This window comes from Manis pentadactyla, chromosome 2 (assembly GCF_030020395.1).
Source record: "Manis pentadactyla isolate mManPen7 chromosome 2, mManPen7.hap1, whole genome shotgun sequence".
Lineage (NCBI taxonomy): Eukaryota > Metazoa > Chordata > Mammalia > Pholidota > Manidae > Manis > Manis pentadactyla.
This window is the reverse complement of record NC_080020.1, coordinates 177,065,321-177,083,433: the sequence shown is the minus strand read 5'-3', so window position 1 is coordinate 177,083,433 and position 18,113 is coordinate 177,065,321. Positions and strand designations below refer to the sequence as shown.

General features: G+C 38.4%; 1 protein-coding gene across 21 annotated transcripts in view; it reads right to left on the bottom strand.

The window, feature by feature from the left end:
* AAK1 (AP2 associated kinase 1) overlaps positions 1-18,113 on the bottom strand; it is a 170,107-nt gene that overhangs the window by 97,517 nt on the left and 54,477 nt on the right. For all 21 annotated transcript variants that reach the window (XM_057497114.1, XM_057497116.1, XM_057497110.1 and 18 more), the window contains one exon: positions 5,912-6,030. In XM_057497114.1, coding sequence (XP_057353097.1) covers positions 5,912-6,030 — 119 coding nt within the window. The remainder of the gene's footprint in view (positions 1-5,911; positions 6,031-18,113) is intronic.

The window sequence follows — 18,113 nt, the reverse complement described above, 5'->3', positions numbered from 1 at the left end:
CAGGTGATCAAAGTCAGTATCAACAGTATAATATTAACTTATCCCATGATATCATGTGATTAAAAATGGCACTTTAGCTCTATGGTTTTCCTCAAAATGGTAACTCCAGCCTAATCATGAGAAAAAAAATCAAATTCCAACAGAGGTCATCCAACAAAATACTTGACTAGTACTCCATAAAACTGTTAGAATTACTCGAAAACAAGGAAAGTCCGAGACACTGTTACAGCCAAAAAGAGCCTAAGGAAACAAAAATTAACTGTAACATAGTATTGCACATGGGTTGCTGGAACAGAAAAATATATTATGTAAGAACAAAGGAAATATGAATAAACTATGGACATTAGTTAATAATAATGTCTTAATACTGGTTCATTAATTGTGGCAAATGTACCATACTAACAGAAGATGTTAAGAATAGGAAAAACTGGATATGGGTTATATGGAACTCTCTGCACTATCATCTCAATTTTTCTGCAAATCTAAAAATGGCTCAAAAAATAAGGTCTATTAGACAATAAGAACAAATAACAGAACCTCAGGGTACTGGAGAACTATAAGAGATCTAACTTTGTATGATCAGAGATATCCAGAGGGACTGAAAAAGTACTTAGAGGAAATAATGACTGAAAACTCCCCAAATCTGAGGAGAAACATAAAACTACAAACTCAACCAGCTGAGCAAACCCAAAACAGGATAAACCCAAAGAAGTGAAGTCACACCAAGACACATCATCATAACCAAACATCTGAAAATAAAGACAAACAAAAAATAATGAGAGCAGTCAGAGAAAAAGGACATGCTACCTAAATAGGAAAAACAATTTTATGAAAAGATGCTCAACATCACCAAGCATCAGGGAAATGCAAATCAAAACCACAAGGAGATATCACCTCACAGCAGTTATGATGGCCTCCTTTAAAAAAAAACACACACAGAAAATAACAAGTGCCAGTGAGGATGTGGAAATATTGGAACCCTTGTGTACTGTTGATGGGAATGTAAAATGACACAGCCACTATGGAAAATAGTGTGGAAATTCATTAAAAATTTAAACATAGAATTACTATATTACCCAGAATCCTACCTCTTGGTATATAGCCAAAATAATTAAAAACAGAATCTCAAAGAGATATTTTCACACCCATGTTCACTGTAATAATATTCAAAATACCACATTTTCTTTAGCCATTCATCCATCAATAGACATTTAGGTTGCTTTGACTTCTTGACTATTTTGAATATCTTACAATTAATGGTGAAAGACTTTTCCTCCTAAGGTTGAAAACAAAGGAAGGATGTCAACTCACTATAATGCAAGGTCTAGCCAGTGCAATAAGGCTGGAAAAAAGGAAATTAAAAGGACATAGATCAGAAAGGAAGAAATAAAACTGCCCCTACTGGCAGATGACATGATGATCCATATAGAAAATCCTAAGGAATCTAGAAAAAAATTCCCAAAACAAGTAAGCAAATTCAGCAAGGTTATAAGAAAAATGATAAACATAGAAAAATCAGTTGGTTTTCTACATACTAGCAATAAATACATGGACATCAAAATAAAAAATCCAATATGATAATCATTCAAAACACAAACCTAGGTGTAAACCTAAGAACATGTACAAGGTCCACATATTGAAAACTATATAATCCTGATTAAGGAAACCAAAGATGTAAATAAGTGGAGAGAAATGCTATGTTCATGTATTGGAAGACTAAACAAAGAAAAGATGTTTATTCTCCCCAAATTGATATACAGGTATAATGAAATTATGATCAAATTCCAGCAAGACATTCTGTAGATATAGATAACATTATTCTAAAATTTATATGAAAAGGCAAAAGAACTATAAGAGTTAAAACAATTTTGGGAGAATAAGAGAAGAATAGAGAAGGGTTTGGAAATGGACCCTCCTAAATACGCCCAACTGATTTTTTGACAAATATTCAATGGAGGAAAGATGGCCTTTTCAACAAAAGGTGCTGGAGCAAATGGATATCCATAGGCCAAAAACAAAAAGAAGCTCAACCTAAGTCTCACACCATACATAAAAATTCACTCAAAATGGATCACACTTAAATATAAAGCTATAAAACTTTCAGGAAAAAAATAGAAAATCTTCAAAATTGAAGGGTAGGCAAAAACCCAAAACACGATCCATAAAAGGAAAAACTGATAAACTGCGCTTCATCTAAATTAAAAACCAAACCAACCAACCAAACAAGAAGGTCTTAGAAATTAAAAAGCCTGATAAATAAAGAATCCAACAGGACAGTTAAAATATAAAGCTGAGGAAATCTGCTGGGATGTGGAAGGAAAAGGCAAAATGAAATGCAAAAGGGAGGGGGAAAAAATCATTTTAGCAGAGCCAAAACCCAAATATAGCAATGTCAGACAGAGAAGACAGAAAATGAAATCAACAAATGAGAAAACTAAAACTCTATACAATGCAGGGATATGAGTCTCCAAATTACATCAGAACACCATTTATTAACAAATAATAAGTGCACACAGAAAGGTATACCATCAAAGTATTTCAGAAGACTGTTGTGGGTAAAATTGTAACATTTCCAGAATATCTCGCCTGACTTTGGTGTATTTGCATATCCTCAGGGGTGGAGAGAAGTTCATCTCCATGTCAATGGGTAATTACCTGGGCAACCAAGGGCGTGTCTGAACCTGAGAGGTTAAGGGGAGGGGCTTGCTTGCTTGCTTCTTCCGGAGCAGGGGAGAGAGAGGGCGCTGGACTGCAGATTGTAAGCAATAAATGGGTTTTAAACTTTATTTTTCCCTTTGAATGATTTTGGTCTTTAGAGGGATTTTGCCCCAGGATTTCTTCTCCCCAGACTTACAACTGTAAATAAAGGGAAAGTTGATAAATTTCTGAGGAGAAAAAAACAGGTCACATCCAAAAGACTAGTATTAGAATGCCTCTGAACTTTCCAAGAACAACAATGAAAGCTAAAATACAGTTCAGCAATGCTTTCAAGTATCTGAATGAAACTATTTCCAAACAAAATGCTGGAGCAGATGAATATCCATAGGCCAAAAAACAAAAAGAAGCTCAACCTAAGTCTCACAGTCTACATAAAAATTCACTATGACTGAATTTTATACACAAGCTAGTAGAGCATAAAATAGAGACACTTTCAGACCTGCTAGGTCTCAAAATTTACCTACCAAGCACCAGGAAGTTCCTAGAGGGTAAGTTCTATCAAAATGAACAAGTAAGGCAAAAAGAGGAGCCAGAAAAATCTAACAGCAACAAAAAAGGTGCAAAGAGAAAGCACAGGAAATTCCAAGGCAGGGCTGTAAACAAGGCCCAGACAGCAACCAACACAGAGTACATCAAGTCTGAAGATAAAATGGACAGAATACACAAATCCATTTAAAACTATTTTTTAAATGATTTCTACAACATAGGGAGAGTTTGGGGTTATACTGCTGAAAAGTACACAGAAAACTAAGACTGAAAAAAGACTACTATTGATTTTAGTGAAAACAGAATTATACAGGAAAGGAATAGTAATCATAGTCCACTAGGAGAGACAGTGTTTTCTTACATACTAATGTAAAAACTAATACAAACACAACTCGCGTTATATTACAGCTATTTTAGAAGAATGGGAAATGAGAATATTACAAGTTTTGGGGGAGAAGGGTGTACAGAGGATGAAAGAGAGCTAAATGGTTACTTTCCATAGTACATCATGACAAAAATGGAGGAAAATCAGGAACTATCAATATCTGCTGTTATTTAAAAATATACCAAATGAATCAACTAAAAGTGGTTGCCTCTGGGGCCTGAAATGGCATAAGAGGGACCCTCAGGGAATTGGCTAAATTTTTTTATAACAAGCTTTTAGTTCACCTGTTTGAGTATTTAAGTTTTGAAAAACATATAAACTAAATTAAAAAGAAAACAAAAACTCTACCGGTTAATACATGGCTAGGCCAGAACTTGAACCTGAGTAATTTAATTCCTAATCAGGTCCATTAATTTGTGAGCTCCTAAGGGGAATGGGTCTTCTTAGTTCCTCTGCTCCAAGCCTGCCTAGCACAAAGTCAGCCCTCAAACATGTTTCTGAATGAGTGGGAGATAAGTTAAACAATGGGATTACTTTTTTGACACTAGACAATGAATGAGAAGTGCATTCCAGGCAGAGGAAACAGCAGAAGCAAAGACAGGAACCAGAGTGCTTGAGAACTGAGCTGGGAAGACGCTCGTGGAGGAGGAATAATGAGCAGCAGCCAGAAAACCCACTGGGTGGATGTGGGGAGATTTGCACAGTCACTTGGAGCTGTATGGCAGGGGGGTAGGAGGACACTGGTGCCGTGTGGACAGATCCACATGGCCTTGATGTCTATGAGCTTTGGAATTTTTTTGTTTGTTTTGCAGTAATGACAGCAATCCTTATTTCTACCAACAGTTCCTTTCTAAACTGTTTCAGCTTTTTGGATCCAAAGTAGAACCAGGCTCTCTAAAGTCTTGAGTTCTTCTTTCAGTAGCCCAACTACAGTACAACTAGTTACTCTAATAGCCAGTGAAAGGGCCACCCAACAAGGAGTGGGCAGGGACAAACAAAGCCTGGTAGAATCCCTACAATGCCACCTTCACCCACATTTTGGGCCTCGTTTTGCTCTTTATAAAAAGCATTAAAATCTATGACAAAAAGGAATAATCATCTGCAGGTGAACATATGCATCTGCTATTACCATTTTTCATATATTCATTTCATTCAATGTTTTTTAGTAAACTTCATTAAGTTTGCCAAGTTATTTACTCTATGTCAAGCAGTGTGCTGGAATGTAGTTTCTGATTTTAAATAACTTACTTTCTGATGGCAGAATTACTTATAAAGTAACAAGATAGGCAATATAATTGCCAAAAATAAAAGTACTGTGGAAACAAAATACTGTTTACATTTTCCTTATATAGAATTTCACATAGAAATGAGACAGTACTCTAACAAGCTCTCATATACACATCCCTCATGCCAATCTTGTTTCTCATTGCCAATCTTGTTTCTCTTTGCCAATTAACTCATTGCCACCTTGTTTCTCTTCTAAATCCACCCCTTAAGACATATTATTTCATCCATAAATATTTCAGCATATACCTCTAACAGATTAGGATCCTTTCTTTAAACATAATATGAATCTGAATTGTGAAAACTAAGTTTTGAAGATGTGAAGTATAATTAACATCTAATAAAATACAGAGATTGTAAGGTGTTCAATGGTGTTCTGACAATCACATTGCCCTGTGTATTCACTACCCAAAACAAGATAGAATTTCCATGGCCCAGAAAGTGCCCACACTCCTCTTTCTAGCCAATTTCCCATACCTAGATAACTACTTTCTGATCTCTATTACCATAGATCACTTTAGTCTGTTCTTGGACTTTATAAATGGAATCATAGAGTATGTAGAGTAAGAGGTTTCTAAGCCTAAAAAAGGGAAAATCATTCCAGGTGGAAAGAACCACAAGTACAAAATATAAAGGCACAGAAGGATATATTCATGGAATACTGCCAAGTTCAAGAGGGTGGAAAACCAGGATTGGAAACTGATATAAGACTAGAAGAGGCTCATGGGAGAGTTACAGTTTCCAGATTAAGCCCTATAATTAATTCTAGGAACCCAATTATTTAAAATAAGCTTTTCCCAATGCCCAAAACTATTTCTCTGACCAAAAAAATTGATCAGTTCTCAATATGCTCTATTCTCTTCAACCCTCCAGCTAAGGATGACCAAAACTGGAGCAACAACCTACACCCATGACTCTTCACTCTCACCTTATGCCAAGTTCTCTGCCATCTCAGGGAAGGGAACAAGCCCTGCTTGCCTTTCTTATGACAGGGTGCACTTTAAACAAGCAGTCCCAAGTCTGAGGGTGCAGCCTTACCATTATCTGGATTTCTCTCTTGCACACCTGGAGATCATGCTCATTGTTGACAAACATGCGTTTCAAGGCACATTTCATTCCATTGCTCGTCCTCACCAGAAAGACGATAGCAAATCCACCTATGAAAAAAACAAACATATAAGCTCTTTTGAGTCATGTTCAAAAAGTCAGATGACCATGGTGGCTACAGGTTGCTGCTGTCACTGTTAATGGCACTGATGCCATCATCAGCTAGTCGTAAAACTGGCCTGGCCTAGAAGGCATTCTAGATTTATAGAACTCAGATATATTACTGTGGGATTAGTTGGCAAGAGTCAGAAAAATTGTTCCTAAACACATATGTCAGGAAGAAGGAAGAATAATAATTATCTTCTGAAGAATCTACAAATAAACAGATGAACAAAAAGATGAAGGAAAAAAGAACCAACTATGTTCCAACTACTGTCCTAGGTACTTAAGCTCTTGTTTAATTCTCACTACAATCTTGTGAGGGAACCTTACTACAATTCCTTTTAAGACAATAATTACTAGCTGAAGAAAACAGAGGCTCAAAGAGTTTAGATAGATTCAACCAAGGATTAAAAAAAAAAAAGTCCAGCACTTAACCAACAAGGTTTAGACATTATGTCAGTAATTGTTATAATAACAGTTGTCAATTAATTTCAAGAATATCCTTCTTGTCCTTTCTTATCCCTCCTCACCCTATACCCCAACTCAAATCTAACAGTAAACCTTGACTCCTCCTACCTTCCCTACCTCGTGGGCTGCTGAGAAGACACAAAACAGAGGTGTGAAGGTGGTATTCTACACAGCAGACACTAGGCAAGTATGACTTGTTTAATGGGCAGAATTTTTATTGTCCACACTAAGCTTTCACTAAAAGACAATGCACAGTTCATTAAAAGAAATTGTTATAACTCTAACAGAAATTCTTAAATGCTCTGAATTGGTTATACTTTAGTGTTCCACAAATTCATGGAACTGCTAATCTTGACTTCACTTCCTTGACACACAGTGTTTGAGGTGGTCAGTGACAATGTTACTAGGGGTCCTGCATAGATAAGGTACAGAGAACCTATTCAGTTGAAGGCTTTGGGATAAACAGCAGTTACATTAGACACCTAGTGCATTTGTCAGCTCATACACCTTCATAATTTAGCTTGAACTATACTGTACACTGATCCTGGGTAACAAAAAAAATCACTAGGCTGTTCTTTGCACAGAGGTGATCACTAACTGGATGGAGGTGAACACAGAGGGATGTCATCAGTTCAGTAACTTGAGCTGCGGTTGTGGTGGACTGTTGGGGGTAGTAGCCACATGCCAAATTGATCAAGAGCAGTAAGCAGTGATTCTAGAGATCTCGGCCTGAAATACAAGACTTCAGTCCTGAGCAGTTCCACTCTAAATCCTCTGAGGCCCAGCAGCACTTCAGGACTGTCTGGTGATGTTCATGGCTTTTCCAGTTGTACTTTTACAATATTTTTTCTTTTTCAAGTCAGTTTGAGTAGTTTCTGTTCCTTGCAATCAAAGAGCCTTTATCACAAAACTCTGTAGCATGTTTTCACAAAATACACACAGAATTCAGTGTTAAAAATTTTGTGATGTGCTCAAATGTTCCAAATGTATATTTTGACAATGACTTACCAGAGATTGCATGTTTGTATATTGCCTATTAAAATATTCATCTTCAGTATTCAGATAAACACTAAAATTTACCACACAGTCTTTAATTTCAACTGTTACCTTTCTAATAGTTGTACCTTTGGAACACTTTCCATTTTCTTATCATACTTTGAAGTCCACTTATACTGCTTAATTGTCAATTTAATTTTAGCATTTTTAGTGCATACTAAAAAAATGTGTTGAAAACCCTAGTGTACATAGACAAATAGAGATCTTATCACACAAAAAGACTCCTCAATTCTAAGATGCATATTTTTTACATTTTAATTTTTAGGATATTAGAATTTTTTAATAACAAATATGTACATTTAATGCAGAGGTATTTATCTTCCTTTCCCCCCCAAGAGTTAGTAAAGTCATGATGTGTTTTATTATCAATTAGAATTGGAGATGATAATATAAACTATACAATTTCTATGTATATTCATAATTGTTTTGTGAACAATTTAAATATTCATTTTATAGATAATTTGAATTTTTTTAAAAAATTACAGAACTACTGACTGTATTAATGGTGCTCCTAGAAAGCATTAGTCCAAGCAGTTTGCTTTATGGGTGGAGGACCTGAGTGAGGCTTAGCAGTCCCATGTCTAGTTATGAGCAGAACCTGGAATGATGTCACTCTCCTGATTATCCAAAAAATATTCAACCTACTTCATTCATCTTCAAGAAAAACTGTGCAATACTCCGTTAGATAATAAGGAGACACTGATAGAACTGCAAAACAAAAGTTGGGAATGGCTGTTTCCTATACTAAAGGACAAGGCAGTCCTTCCAGAAGGAGGATGACAATGTAGCAGTAACTGCCACCAGATGGGAGCAGTGTAGTTTTCTTTGCTAGAAAAGTTAAGAACTTTCCAGCCAGAACTGAAATGTATCAGATGCAAGCACAACTGGTTATGAAGAGCCAGCCCAGATTCTCAAAGCTTATGACCATCACAAATCTAACAGCAAAGAAATAACCCACTATGCCTAACAGATGGAACCATGTTATTAAGCATCTATACCCACAAAAGGGCTTATTTGCAGGTGAGAAGCATTTAAATCAGGGCTCCTTGATCATGAGATCAAAATTGAAGCCTGAGATTTGTCAGCTCAACAATGTTGGTCACTATCACTGTACAGTGGACCAAATGGAGATGTAAATTACTAGGTAGAAAAGAGAAGGGAGATGGCACCACTGAAGATACTCCCCCAGCATGTCCACCACACATATCAGGCTAATAAGATTCTCAGCCACAGCTCACTAGGGTTCAGGCAATTACAGAAGGCAACTATAAGACTGTCTAGCAAATATGTCATTTTCATATCAAGTTGCAGTCTATGGTCTTGATTAAATGGAAAAATCTAAAGCTGAGGTAGGGGTGGTTTGGACAGAGGTAAAAAGACAAGCTAACATTCATTAGAGCCTTTGCCAGTCGCTCTGCCTACTGGCATTTTTTTGAAATGCTAAGATAATCTCTATGAATTTATTGGAATCCATTTTTGGGGGAAGTTCATAAATTTACATAATCACAAAGGGGAAAAGGATCCAATCCATTATGGTAAAGAAATGATAGGCAGGATAATTTTTCCATAGGCACAACTTTTGCTCTTAAATATGTAGGAATATTTTTCTATTTCTGCAAAGAAATATGCTTTCTCCCACTTTCCCTAAAATATATAAATATATATAGCATCCTTGGTCTAACATTCTTGGCCTAGTTATCAAAGATCTGGATGGATTCTCACTCTGAGAATTACAGATTTTGTCTTTGGTTCCCCTCTGTATCTTTAGGCCCTAGAATAGTGCCTAACACATAGTAGGTTCTCAAAAGTGAATTAACTTTCCTCTTAATATTACTACAGAATGTAGAAAAGGCTACAGAGAGTGGTGGAGAATATTGTAAACTAAAGTGCATGGCCCACGTAAAGAACAGCTACCACACAAGTCCTGGTAATTGTTGCCACCTAGAAATAATGAACCCAGTTTTGTCAGATCTGCTAATTTTTTTTTCTTTTTTTTTTTACTACCATCCCTATGACCAACTTATGATTGAGAATAATACCTTTTATCTCCTTCACTCTCTACACCCACCCACCCCAACCCCTCCCCAATGGTAACCACCAGTCACTTCTTTTATTTATTTGTTTGTTTATTTATTTATTTATTTTGGTATCATTAATCTACAATTACATGAAGAACATTATGTTTACTAGGCTTCCCCCTTCAGATCTGCTAATTTTTAAACATAAGCTGGAAACCCAAATTTTATGTGAAATTGCCAGATTTAAACACTGGCAAGAAGTCATATTTTAAATTAACACTGGACAGGCTTATACTGTACAGGCTAAAAGAAATCTGAAAGGTTTTAGACAGTCTCTGAAACTACAGTTCTCTATTTCTGATCTACTTTAAGCCTCTCATCTTACTGATGGCCAGAGAGTGGAACTGCTACAGACCATGGTACACAAAGCTAAAGGACGACTTGCCAATAAACTCATACATTGGTCATCACAGTTCTTGACTCTCTTCCCTGAAGAGGAGTTTATGGAGTACTGCCCCCACCTAACATTTGTATATGACTTTATACTTTTTCAAAGGCATTTCAAAATAAATTATTTAATTTGTATTTTCACAATAAAGACTGAATGAAGTACATAAATTACTTATGTCTCCATTTTCCTGATAGAAAAGAAATGTAGAGAGATTAAGTTCTTTTTACAAGAACACATAGTGGGAGAGCTCAGACTGGATTCCTCATCATTTTAAATTTGGTTTTTAAATAAACTTTACATATAATACACTGCCCCCTTTTAAGTGTACAGTATAATGAGTTTTCAGAACTATATACATTCTTCTAAACATCACCACAATTAATTAAAGCAAACAGTTCTCGTGTCTCTGTACGCATCTCCCCTCCCACCCATCCCTTCTTCTGCAACTTCTGATCTGCCTTCCAACCTATACATTAGTTTTGCTTGCTGCAGAATAAATCATAGTGTGTACTCTTGTGTCTGGCTTCTTTCATTGAATAAAGTATTTCTGAGATTCATCCTCATTGTTACATGTATCAATAGTTTCTTTAAACTGCAGACTAGTATTCCACAGTTAGTTTATCCATTCATCTGTTGAAAGACATTTGAATGGTTTCTAGTTTTGGTTATTATCATAAATAAAATGTTCATATAGAAGCCCTTTTTTTGTGTACATAAGTACTTGTTTCTCTTAGGTAAATATCTAGGAGTGGAATTGCTGGGTCATATGGTAAATATACATTCAGCTTTATAAGAAACTGATAGTTCTTCACAATGGTTGTACCGTTTTGCACTCCCAACATGTGAGAGTCCTACATACCCATCAACACTTGGTATTGTCAATCTTTTTTTTTTTTGGCATTCTAGTGAGTGTGTAGTGATATTTCATTGTGATTTTAATTGCCATATCCCTATAGCTCCTTCATCATTTGAACTCCCAGATTAGTTGCTTCCCACTGCTTTCTGATAGAAGGCTTTAATAAGCATTGACCATGGAGTCACCAATGAAATTACTGAGATAACTTGGATATCTATCTCTCAAAGATGACAACATTAAGTGCCTAGCTCTTTCCTGGGAGAAGATGGCAAGTGAGAGTTTTTATACATAGAGGGGAGATTACATAATCTCTGAAATCTCAACTCTGACATTAACAAAGATGTGGTCAACATCGTTATCATGACTCTGGACATTATCAACACTGGACAAGTTACTGGGTCTCTTTGGCCTCCATTTCCTCAACTGCAGAAAGAAAACTAAATGAGTGGTTTTTAAACTGGGTTCCTCAAAGCCCTAGCATTACAGGAGGTACTTCGGTGGTCCCAGGCAGAAAAAAATGACTCCACTTAACAGTAGAGCTCTGCACACCACTTCCTTTTGGCTGTTTAATATTAATTCTGAAAAAAAGATGCTAGAAAAAAAGGGTGATAGGGAGGCAACTATGCTTTAAAGAAGAAAAAAGAGGTCAAAGAATATTCTGTAGCTCTATGTAAAAAAAAAAAAAAAAAAGGACTACACTGCAAGTCATGCAAAGGACCCTTCCCTACATGCTTACTGCAGATAGAAATGTGTACAGGCAGCTGCTGGATCAGGGGCTGTGCCACTACCCTCACCCTACATTGAGATCACGTAGTATTCTCAGAGTCCAAGTGAATAGGTACAAACCCTGGCTCAGGCAAGCCACAGTCTCCCTGACACCCATCCTCTCGCCTGTCAAGGACGGCTGAAATCTGCCTCATAGTTCTGGGGAGGATTAAGCAATAATCAAAGCACTGATCACACAGGAGATATGTGATGATAGATTTCCCTCCCTACCCTCCTCCTCCCCCAACAAATCCTCTGTATTTGTATGATCTCTGACTTAACCATAAAATTCTAAATTTGGAATACCTTCTTGAGATCAAGGGCACAAATTCAAATGCCTACAGGGGCCAGAGAGATCATCTAAAGGAGGAAAACAGTTCATGTATAACAAAATGTATATAGGGAGTATGAAGACACAGACTCACTGTAGGGAGATCACAGGGATAGGTGGGGACCACACACACGAAACTGGAGAGTCCACGCCCCAACCCACAGGCAGCCACTCCTCAACTCCAGCCAATTGTTGCCTGGAGGAATGTGGGCTAAGGGTTGCCAAATTTTTTTATTTCTAAGAGAAGCTGGATTTTTAGATGAAATCTGATTTTTAAATCCAGACAACAAACAAAACAAAAATCCCTTAAACCCTTTGCAAGTTAAGGAAACCTATTTGCGAGCTAGGACTGACTAGACAGCCTTGTTTCAATCTTTTTGAGAACCTTGTGAAGTAAGCAGGGCACGTATTATAATCTGCACTTGACAGACTGGGAAACTGAGGCACAGAGAAACAAGAAGCTGACCAGACAGAACAGAGTCCGCTGCACAGTGAGAACCTGGGTACAGTCTGCAGTGTCTGTGAGCTCCCACGGGGAGTGACAACTAAGAAGCTGACAAGCATCCATCTACAATTTATTCCCATTGAAGACAACTTTGCCAAAAGTTTCAGAAGGAACACAATTTTCGAAACTCTGTAACAGATGGCAAAGAGCAGGGCAAAGATTTTACAGGAGAAAAGGTCAGTCTGAATCATTTGTCAGTACTGATTTCAGTGTGGACTGGGGGTTTGTTTTTTAACATCAATCTCTCATTTGCCTAAAATTAAAAATCACCATGTGCCAGCTCCTTCTGGGGAACATGTCAAAGCGGTCCTTTCCCCAAGCAGAAAGAACATCCAGATGGGGATGACTTGAGGTATTCAACTTCCTCTTTCCCCATTGGGAACTGTGGGCACCAAGTCAGAGACTGGCAAACTCTGGCAGTGGTACAGAAACATCAATGGAACCTAATAAGGCCACAGCCCAGGTTGAACGTGAGGTAGCTGGCAACTGGGTCTTCCTTTACAGGACTATGACAATTAGGGAGCATCTCCAGTTCAGGGGGTTCTCGCTAGGGCTGCGCAACAGTCTTAAAAAAGAAGACATCTCCAGGAAGGGCACCTGCCTGCCCTGGAACAAAAGATTAGACTTTAAAAAATCAAGTTGGTTCATACACACCAGAGGCTTGTGAATTACTACACACAGAAGCGAGCATGCTGGGCCTGGTCTGTGAATAGCTAAGGCCAATGGAAAGAGGGACTTTCCCAGAGCTGCTCACCCCACCTTAGCTGTACCATTACCATGGGGTTAGCTATCCAGAAAATGGAGAGAGAAATGATGAGAGACATCAGTAGGGCCATATTCTTTGTCCATTGAAATCCACTGAGCAGCTTTCCCAGGTCAGACTGAGCCATTTTCCGTTCTCTATGTTACAAGCTAGGGTGATCTCTTAAAAACAGAAATGGAGTATCATTTACATGTTTGGTTACCTCTTAGAATAAAATTCCAAATGCTGACCATGGTCTGCAAGGCCCTATGTGATGTGATCTGATCTCTCTCTAATCTTACTCATACACCACAGCCTTCCACTGCTCACCCTGTCCCAGCCAAAATCACCTTACTTCCTCAATGTCGCTTATAATCCACTCTACCTAATTTCCACACAAGCGTCCCTTCACCCAATTCACCTCATTTGTGGATTGACCAACTCATATTAATCATTCTTCAGTTTCAGGCTAAATGTTACATCCTTGTTAGAACCTTCCTTGATTACCCCTCGACCCCACTGCCTTCTTCTGATTAGGTTAAGTCCTTTGTTACACATAGCACCCTCTATTTCTCTTTTGGGGATCTAACAAGAGTATAATTAAATATTTAGTTGGGTAATTCCTAGTTTGATGTCTTCTTCCACTGAACCCTGTAAATGGCACAAAGGCAGGGACATTGACTGACTTACTGTGACCTCTGTCATCTAGTCCAGTACTGCTACATAAAAGGTTCTAAAGTGCTTGTGTTTGCCTAGCACCAGAAAGGGCACCGAAACAAACAAAACAAAAAAAAGCACTACACAGCCCCACCTTTCATTAGGTTAGAGTCTAGCATGGGCTAGAAGTGACACATTTTGAGAGGGGCCCCCTCAGTGATAAGGTAGTCATCCCTACAGAAAAACACCACTCAGAGCACTCAGCCCAGAGCAACTGAGAACTATAGGAGCCTAGAGCCCACGGGCCAATCTCCTGGGGCAATAGGCTCAAGGTGCAGCTTTACAGAGAGCTTTACAGAAATCTCTGCGCTGTCTCAGTGACACTTGTTCTCTGTGCAATCCCTTCTATTAAAAATAGCACTTGAGCTGGAAATGAAAACCCTCTTCAGGTTGAGAAGGAAAGGAAATCAAATATCCCTGTGCTCAATCCCACATCGTCCCTCACGTGAAGAACTGGACAGCCTCTCAGGCAGGAATTGTCTCAGCGCCCTAAGCCACTGGTGCCAGCAATCCTCTACTAAGTGGTGTGCAAACACACAGAGCAGCCGCGCTGGGATTCGTGAGCCCCCACCACAGACAGCCCAGCTCTGCCCAGCTCTGGCTCTAAGCATTTCACCAAGAGTTGATGTGTGTTACTGCTCCACATTCCCCACAGAACTGGGGTTTCAGCAAAGCCAAAGTTGGCTGGCATTCTCTCACCTCCCAACAGTAATTCCAGAGTATTCCACTTTAACTTCATGCCTCAAAGCTTACTTCTTTTTCTGCACTTAACACTTTGTAATAAGATCAGGTTAACTAGTACTATTCCAGAAAGAGCATTTTCTACTGTTGTGATTTGAGCTCAGCAATCAGGTTAAACTCTGTCCATCTTCTGTTCTAATGGGGCACACACTGAGACAAAGGTACAAAAATAAAAGTTTTCAAATCTTTAGGTTTCCTTAGAACTGGTCTTCAGACACAACTGCTTTATCCAGATGATCCTAATCTCCTTGACTCTCCTAGTTGTGAGTGGAGATGAGCTCTCATCCTGGAAAGCAGGATGACATTTTCTCAGCTCCTAACTGTTATTCCAGAGCATTCCAGTTTAACTTCATGCTAAAGCTTTGCCTCTGAGGTTGCTGGTATCTGGCTGTACTGCCTGACTCCGCCGCCACCCATCCCTACCATCATGGTCCTCCCCCAGTACTTATGCACCAGTTCACAATATCCTCCCCATCTCATCACCCAGGTTGATTTCACTGTGTTAACAATTCTATCCCCTAAACCTCTCTAGAATCCATCCCTCCCCTCTAGTCCATCCCTGAGGCTCCTTACACTATCCTCTTCTTACCAGAACTAGAGTTGTAGTTTTCTGTGCCTTGGATCTCTTTCTCTTCTAAAATTCCTATCTAATTACTCCTCTTAAAAGCATTCATTAGTTCCCCAAGGCCAGAATGAAGAGCAAACTCCTTAATACAGCAGCATGTAAGAACCTTTGTATTATTTCCCATTTTTTAATGAACAATTTCAAACACACAGTACCGTTGAAAAGATCGTACAGCAAACATCCATATACCCACTACCTAGAGTCTACAACTGTCAACATTTTGCCATACTTGTTTATCATATATTTATCATCCATCTATGTGGATATCAACTCATCTTATTTTTGATGTATTTCCAAGTAAGTTCCAGATCTCGGTACACTTCACCCTAAACACTTCGGCATGTGTATCTTTAATTTGTTTTCAGAGTTCATGGTTCATTTGGGGAGACAGTGTAGAAATAAAATATTTTTACAGTGAAATATACAAATCTTAAGTATATTTTTATAAATGCATGTAACCCAACCCCATCAAGATCATACAGTATGTACTTTCTTGTGTAAGGATCTTTTACTCATAATAGTTATATTACTGAGTATATTGGTAGTTTGTTATTTTCATTGCTGACTTTTCTCTTACAGACAGACATTTAGGTTCTTTCAAATTTAGAGCCATTATGAAAGAAAGCTCTATATACATTTTCATGCAAGTCTTCTTGTATCATACATTTTTATTTCTGTTGCGTAAATACCTAATTTCCCACACATTCCCATATACACTCTTTTACTCAAGAGTATAACTGCTGGGCCACTGGGTAGGTGTATATTTAATTTTATAAGAAATTGCCAGTCCTTTTCCCAAAGTGCTTGTATTGTTTATATTCCCACCAACAAAGTATGACAGTTCTAGACCCTTTTTATTCTGAATATTGCCCTGTCCTCACTCAGCAACTTCTCCCAGGGTTCTCTCCTCTTCAACCACCAAACTTTAACCTTTTTGTCACTTTACTCCTGGGAGGTCTACACTTGCTGTTCCCTCTGCTGGAATATCCTGTCCTAATCTTCTTGACAAAAGGAGTCTAAGATTGTTAAAATAACACCTCTTCTGTGCAGTCATCCCTTTCTGACAATCACCCCCCAGGCTTTGTTATTTCCACATATTTGTCCAGTACCTCTACTGCTGCACTTAGCACAAGGTATTGAGATTACTGTGATATGTTAATCTCTCCACTGGATGGATTAAGGCAAAGAGGGGCCATTCTTTTCTGCCTTGGTAGAAACTATACTTGTTATGTTACAATATTTTATGATACTTTTATATTATCATTAAACACCATTTTAAGGACTTTGAATACTGTGAATACTGTCAAATATAATGTAGGACAATATTCTATATTGTTCTCTAGGTGGGACACTTGCAAAATGAGTCACCAAAGAAACTTTAAATGGCCAGATGAGCTTCTTATTTCTCAGGGCTAGCACAGTGCTTAGTACATGGTAGACGACTAATAGATGTTTCATAAATTAACAGCAAATCCAATAATGTTTCCCTGCTTATAATTGTCCTCTAGCTTCCTCTGATGTCTCGGTGTGTTTTGCTGGTATTCTCTATCTAGAAAGTCTTTCTTCCCTGTAATTAGTAAACGTGTAGCTGTAAGTCCAAGTATAGCTCAAACCAGGACTCCAATGTGAACTTTTCCCTAACAGAATGCCTACATTATTTTCTTACCCAGATTATATCCCACTTGTCTGCATACTGCTCTTCCTCACTAGGACTACATTCTCTCAGACAGCAATGATTTTACTTTATTTTTATTCACTGTAGGAAAAACATCGGTCTGGCTTTCCATAACCTTCACCCCTTGCTGAAATAACGATTTGATATGTTGTGACCCCCTGCTCTCAGCCACAGCTAACTGGACCAGGAGTGGGCAGCTGAGGCATATTCTCCCTTGAGGATCCAAGTGACCACCTCAGGAACTGTAATCAGATGGTGCCTTACAACCATTTTAGACAAGGCTAGTTGGCTACTGTCAGTCACGTGTATGCTACAAATAAGCAGAGAAGAGTGTTCTGCCAAAAAGGCAGGAGAATGGGCAGACACTTGAAAGAAGCTTCAATCCGAGACTATGAGGCTCCAAAGGGACACAGACAGACTAAAGAGCCACCTAGTAACATCCCAATACTCACAAAATCCAGCTTCACCTCCTGCTGATGGGTTCTGGATCGATGACCTTAAAACATCTTACACCAATATGTTTACAGAATACACGAGCTCTGATGCAACCCAAGTTTTAATAACTTTAACCATTACAGGCTCCCTTAACAGATAGTATCCATACAGTGTTAGAATATTAAAAATTACACTTGAAGAGAGAGAATTTTTAAGTTGAGGACTAGACTTACATTAAAACAGAGCCTACGTTAATATACAAAGATCTAAGGAATACACAAAGCGCTAAGGTCAAAATGTATTTGGGAAAGGACAGTCCCAGGGAACTTGAATGGGGGAACACAGTCTGCATTGTAACCTTTCTTGGGCTCACGGATCAGGGTTAGGAGGTTGGGGAGACCCTCGATACTCAGAGCACTCATTACTATCTAGGGATGCCGGGAAGATGGTTTTTACCTGGAATTATTAGAAAGCAATCATAAAGAAGAGGATTTAGCCCTTAAATGAGAGGAAACAGAGCGGAGTCTTTATACTAAATGAAGAAAAAGCTCAGCCACGGACGAACCTGTGGAGGCCTGACAAGAAGGTCAGTCTCCAAAAGGACCAGGAGCACACCAGCACCGCCAGTGCACTGCACCACATACAG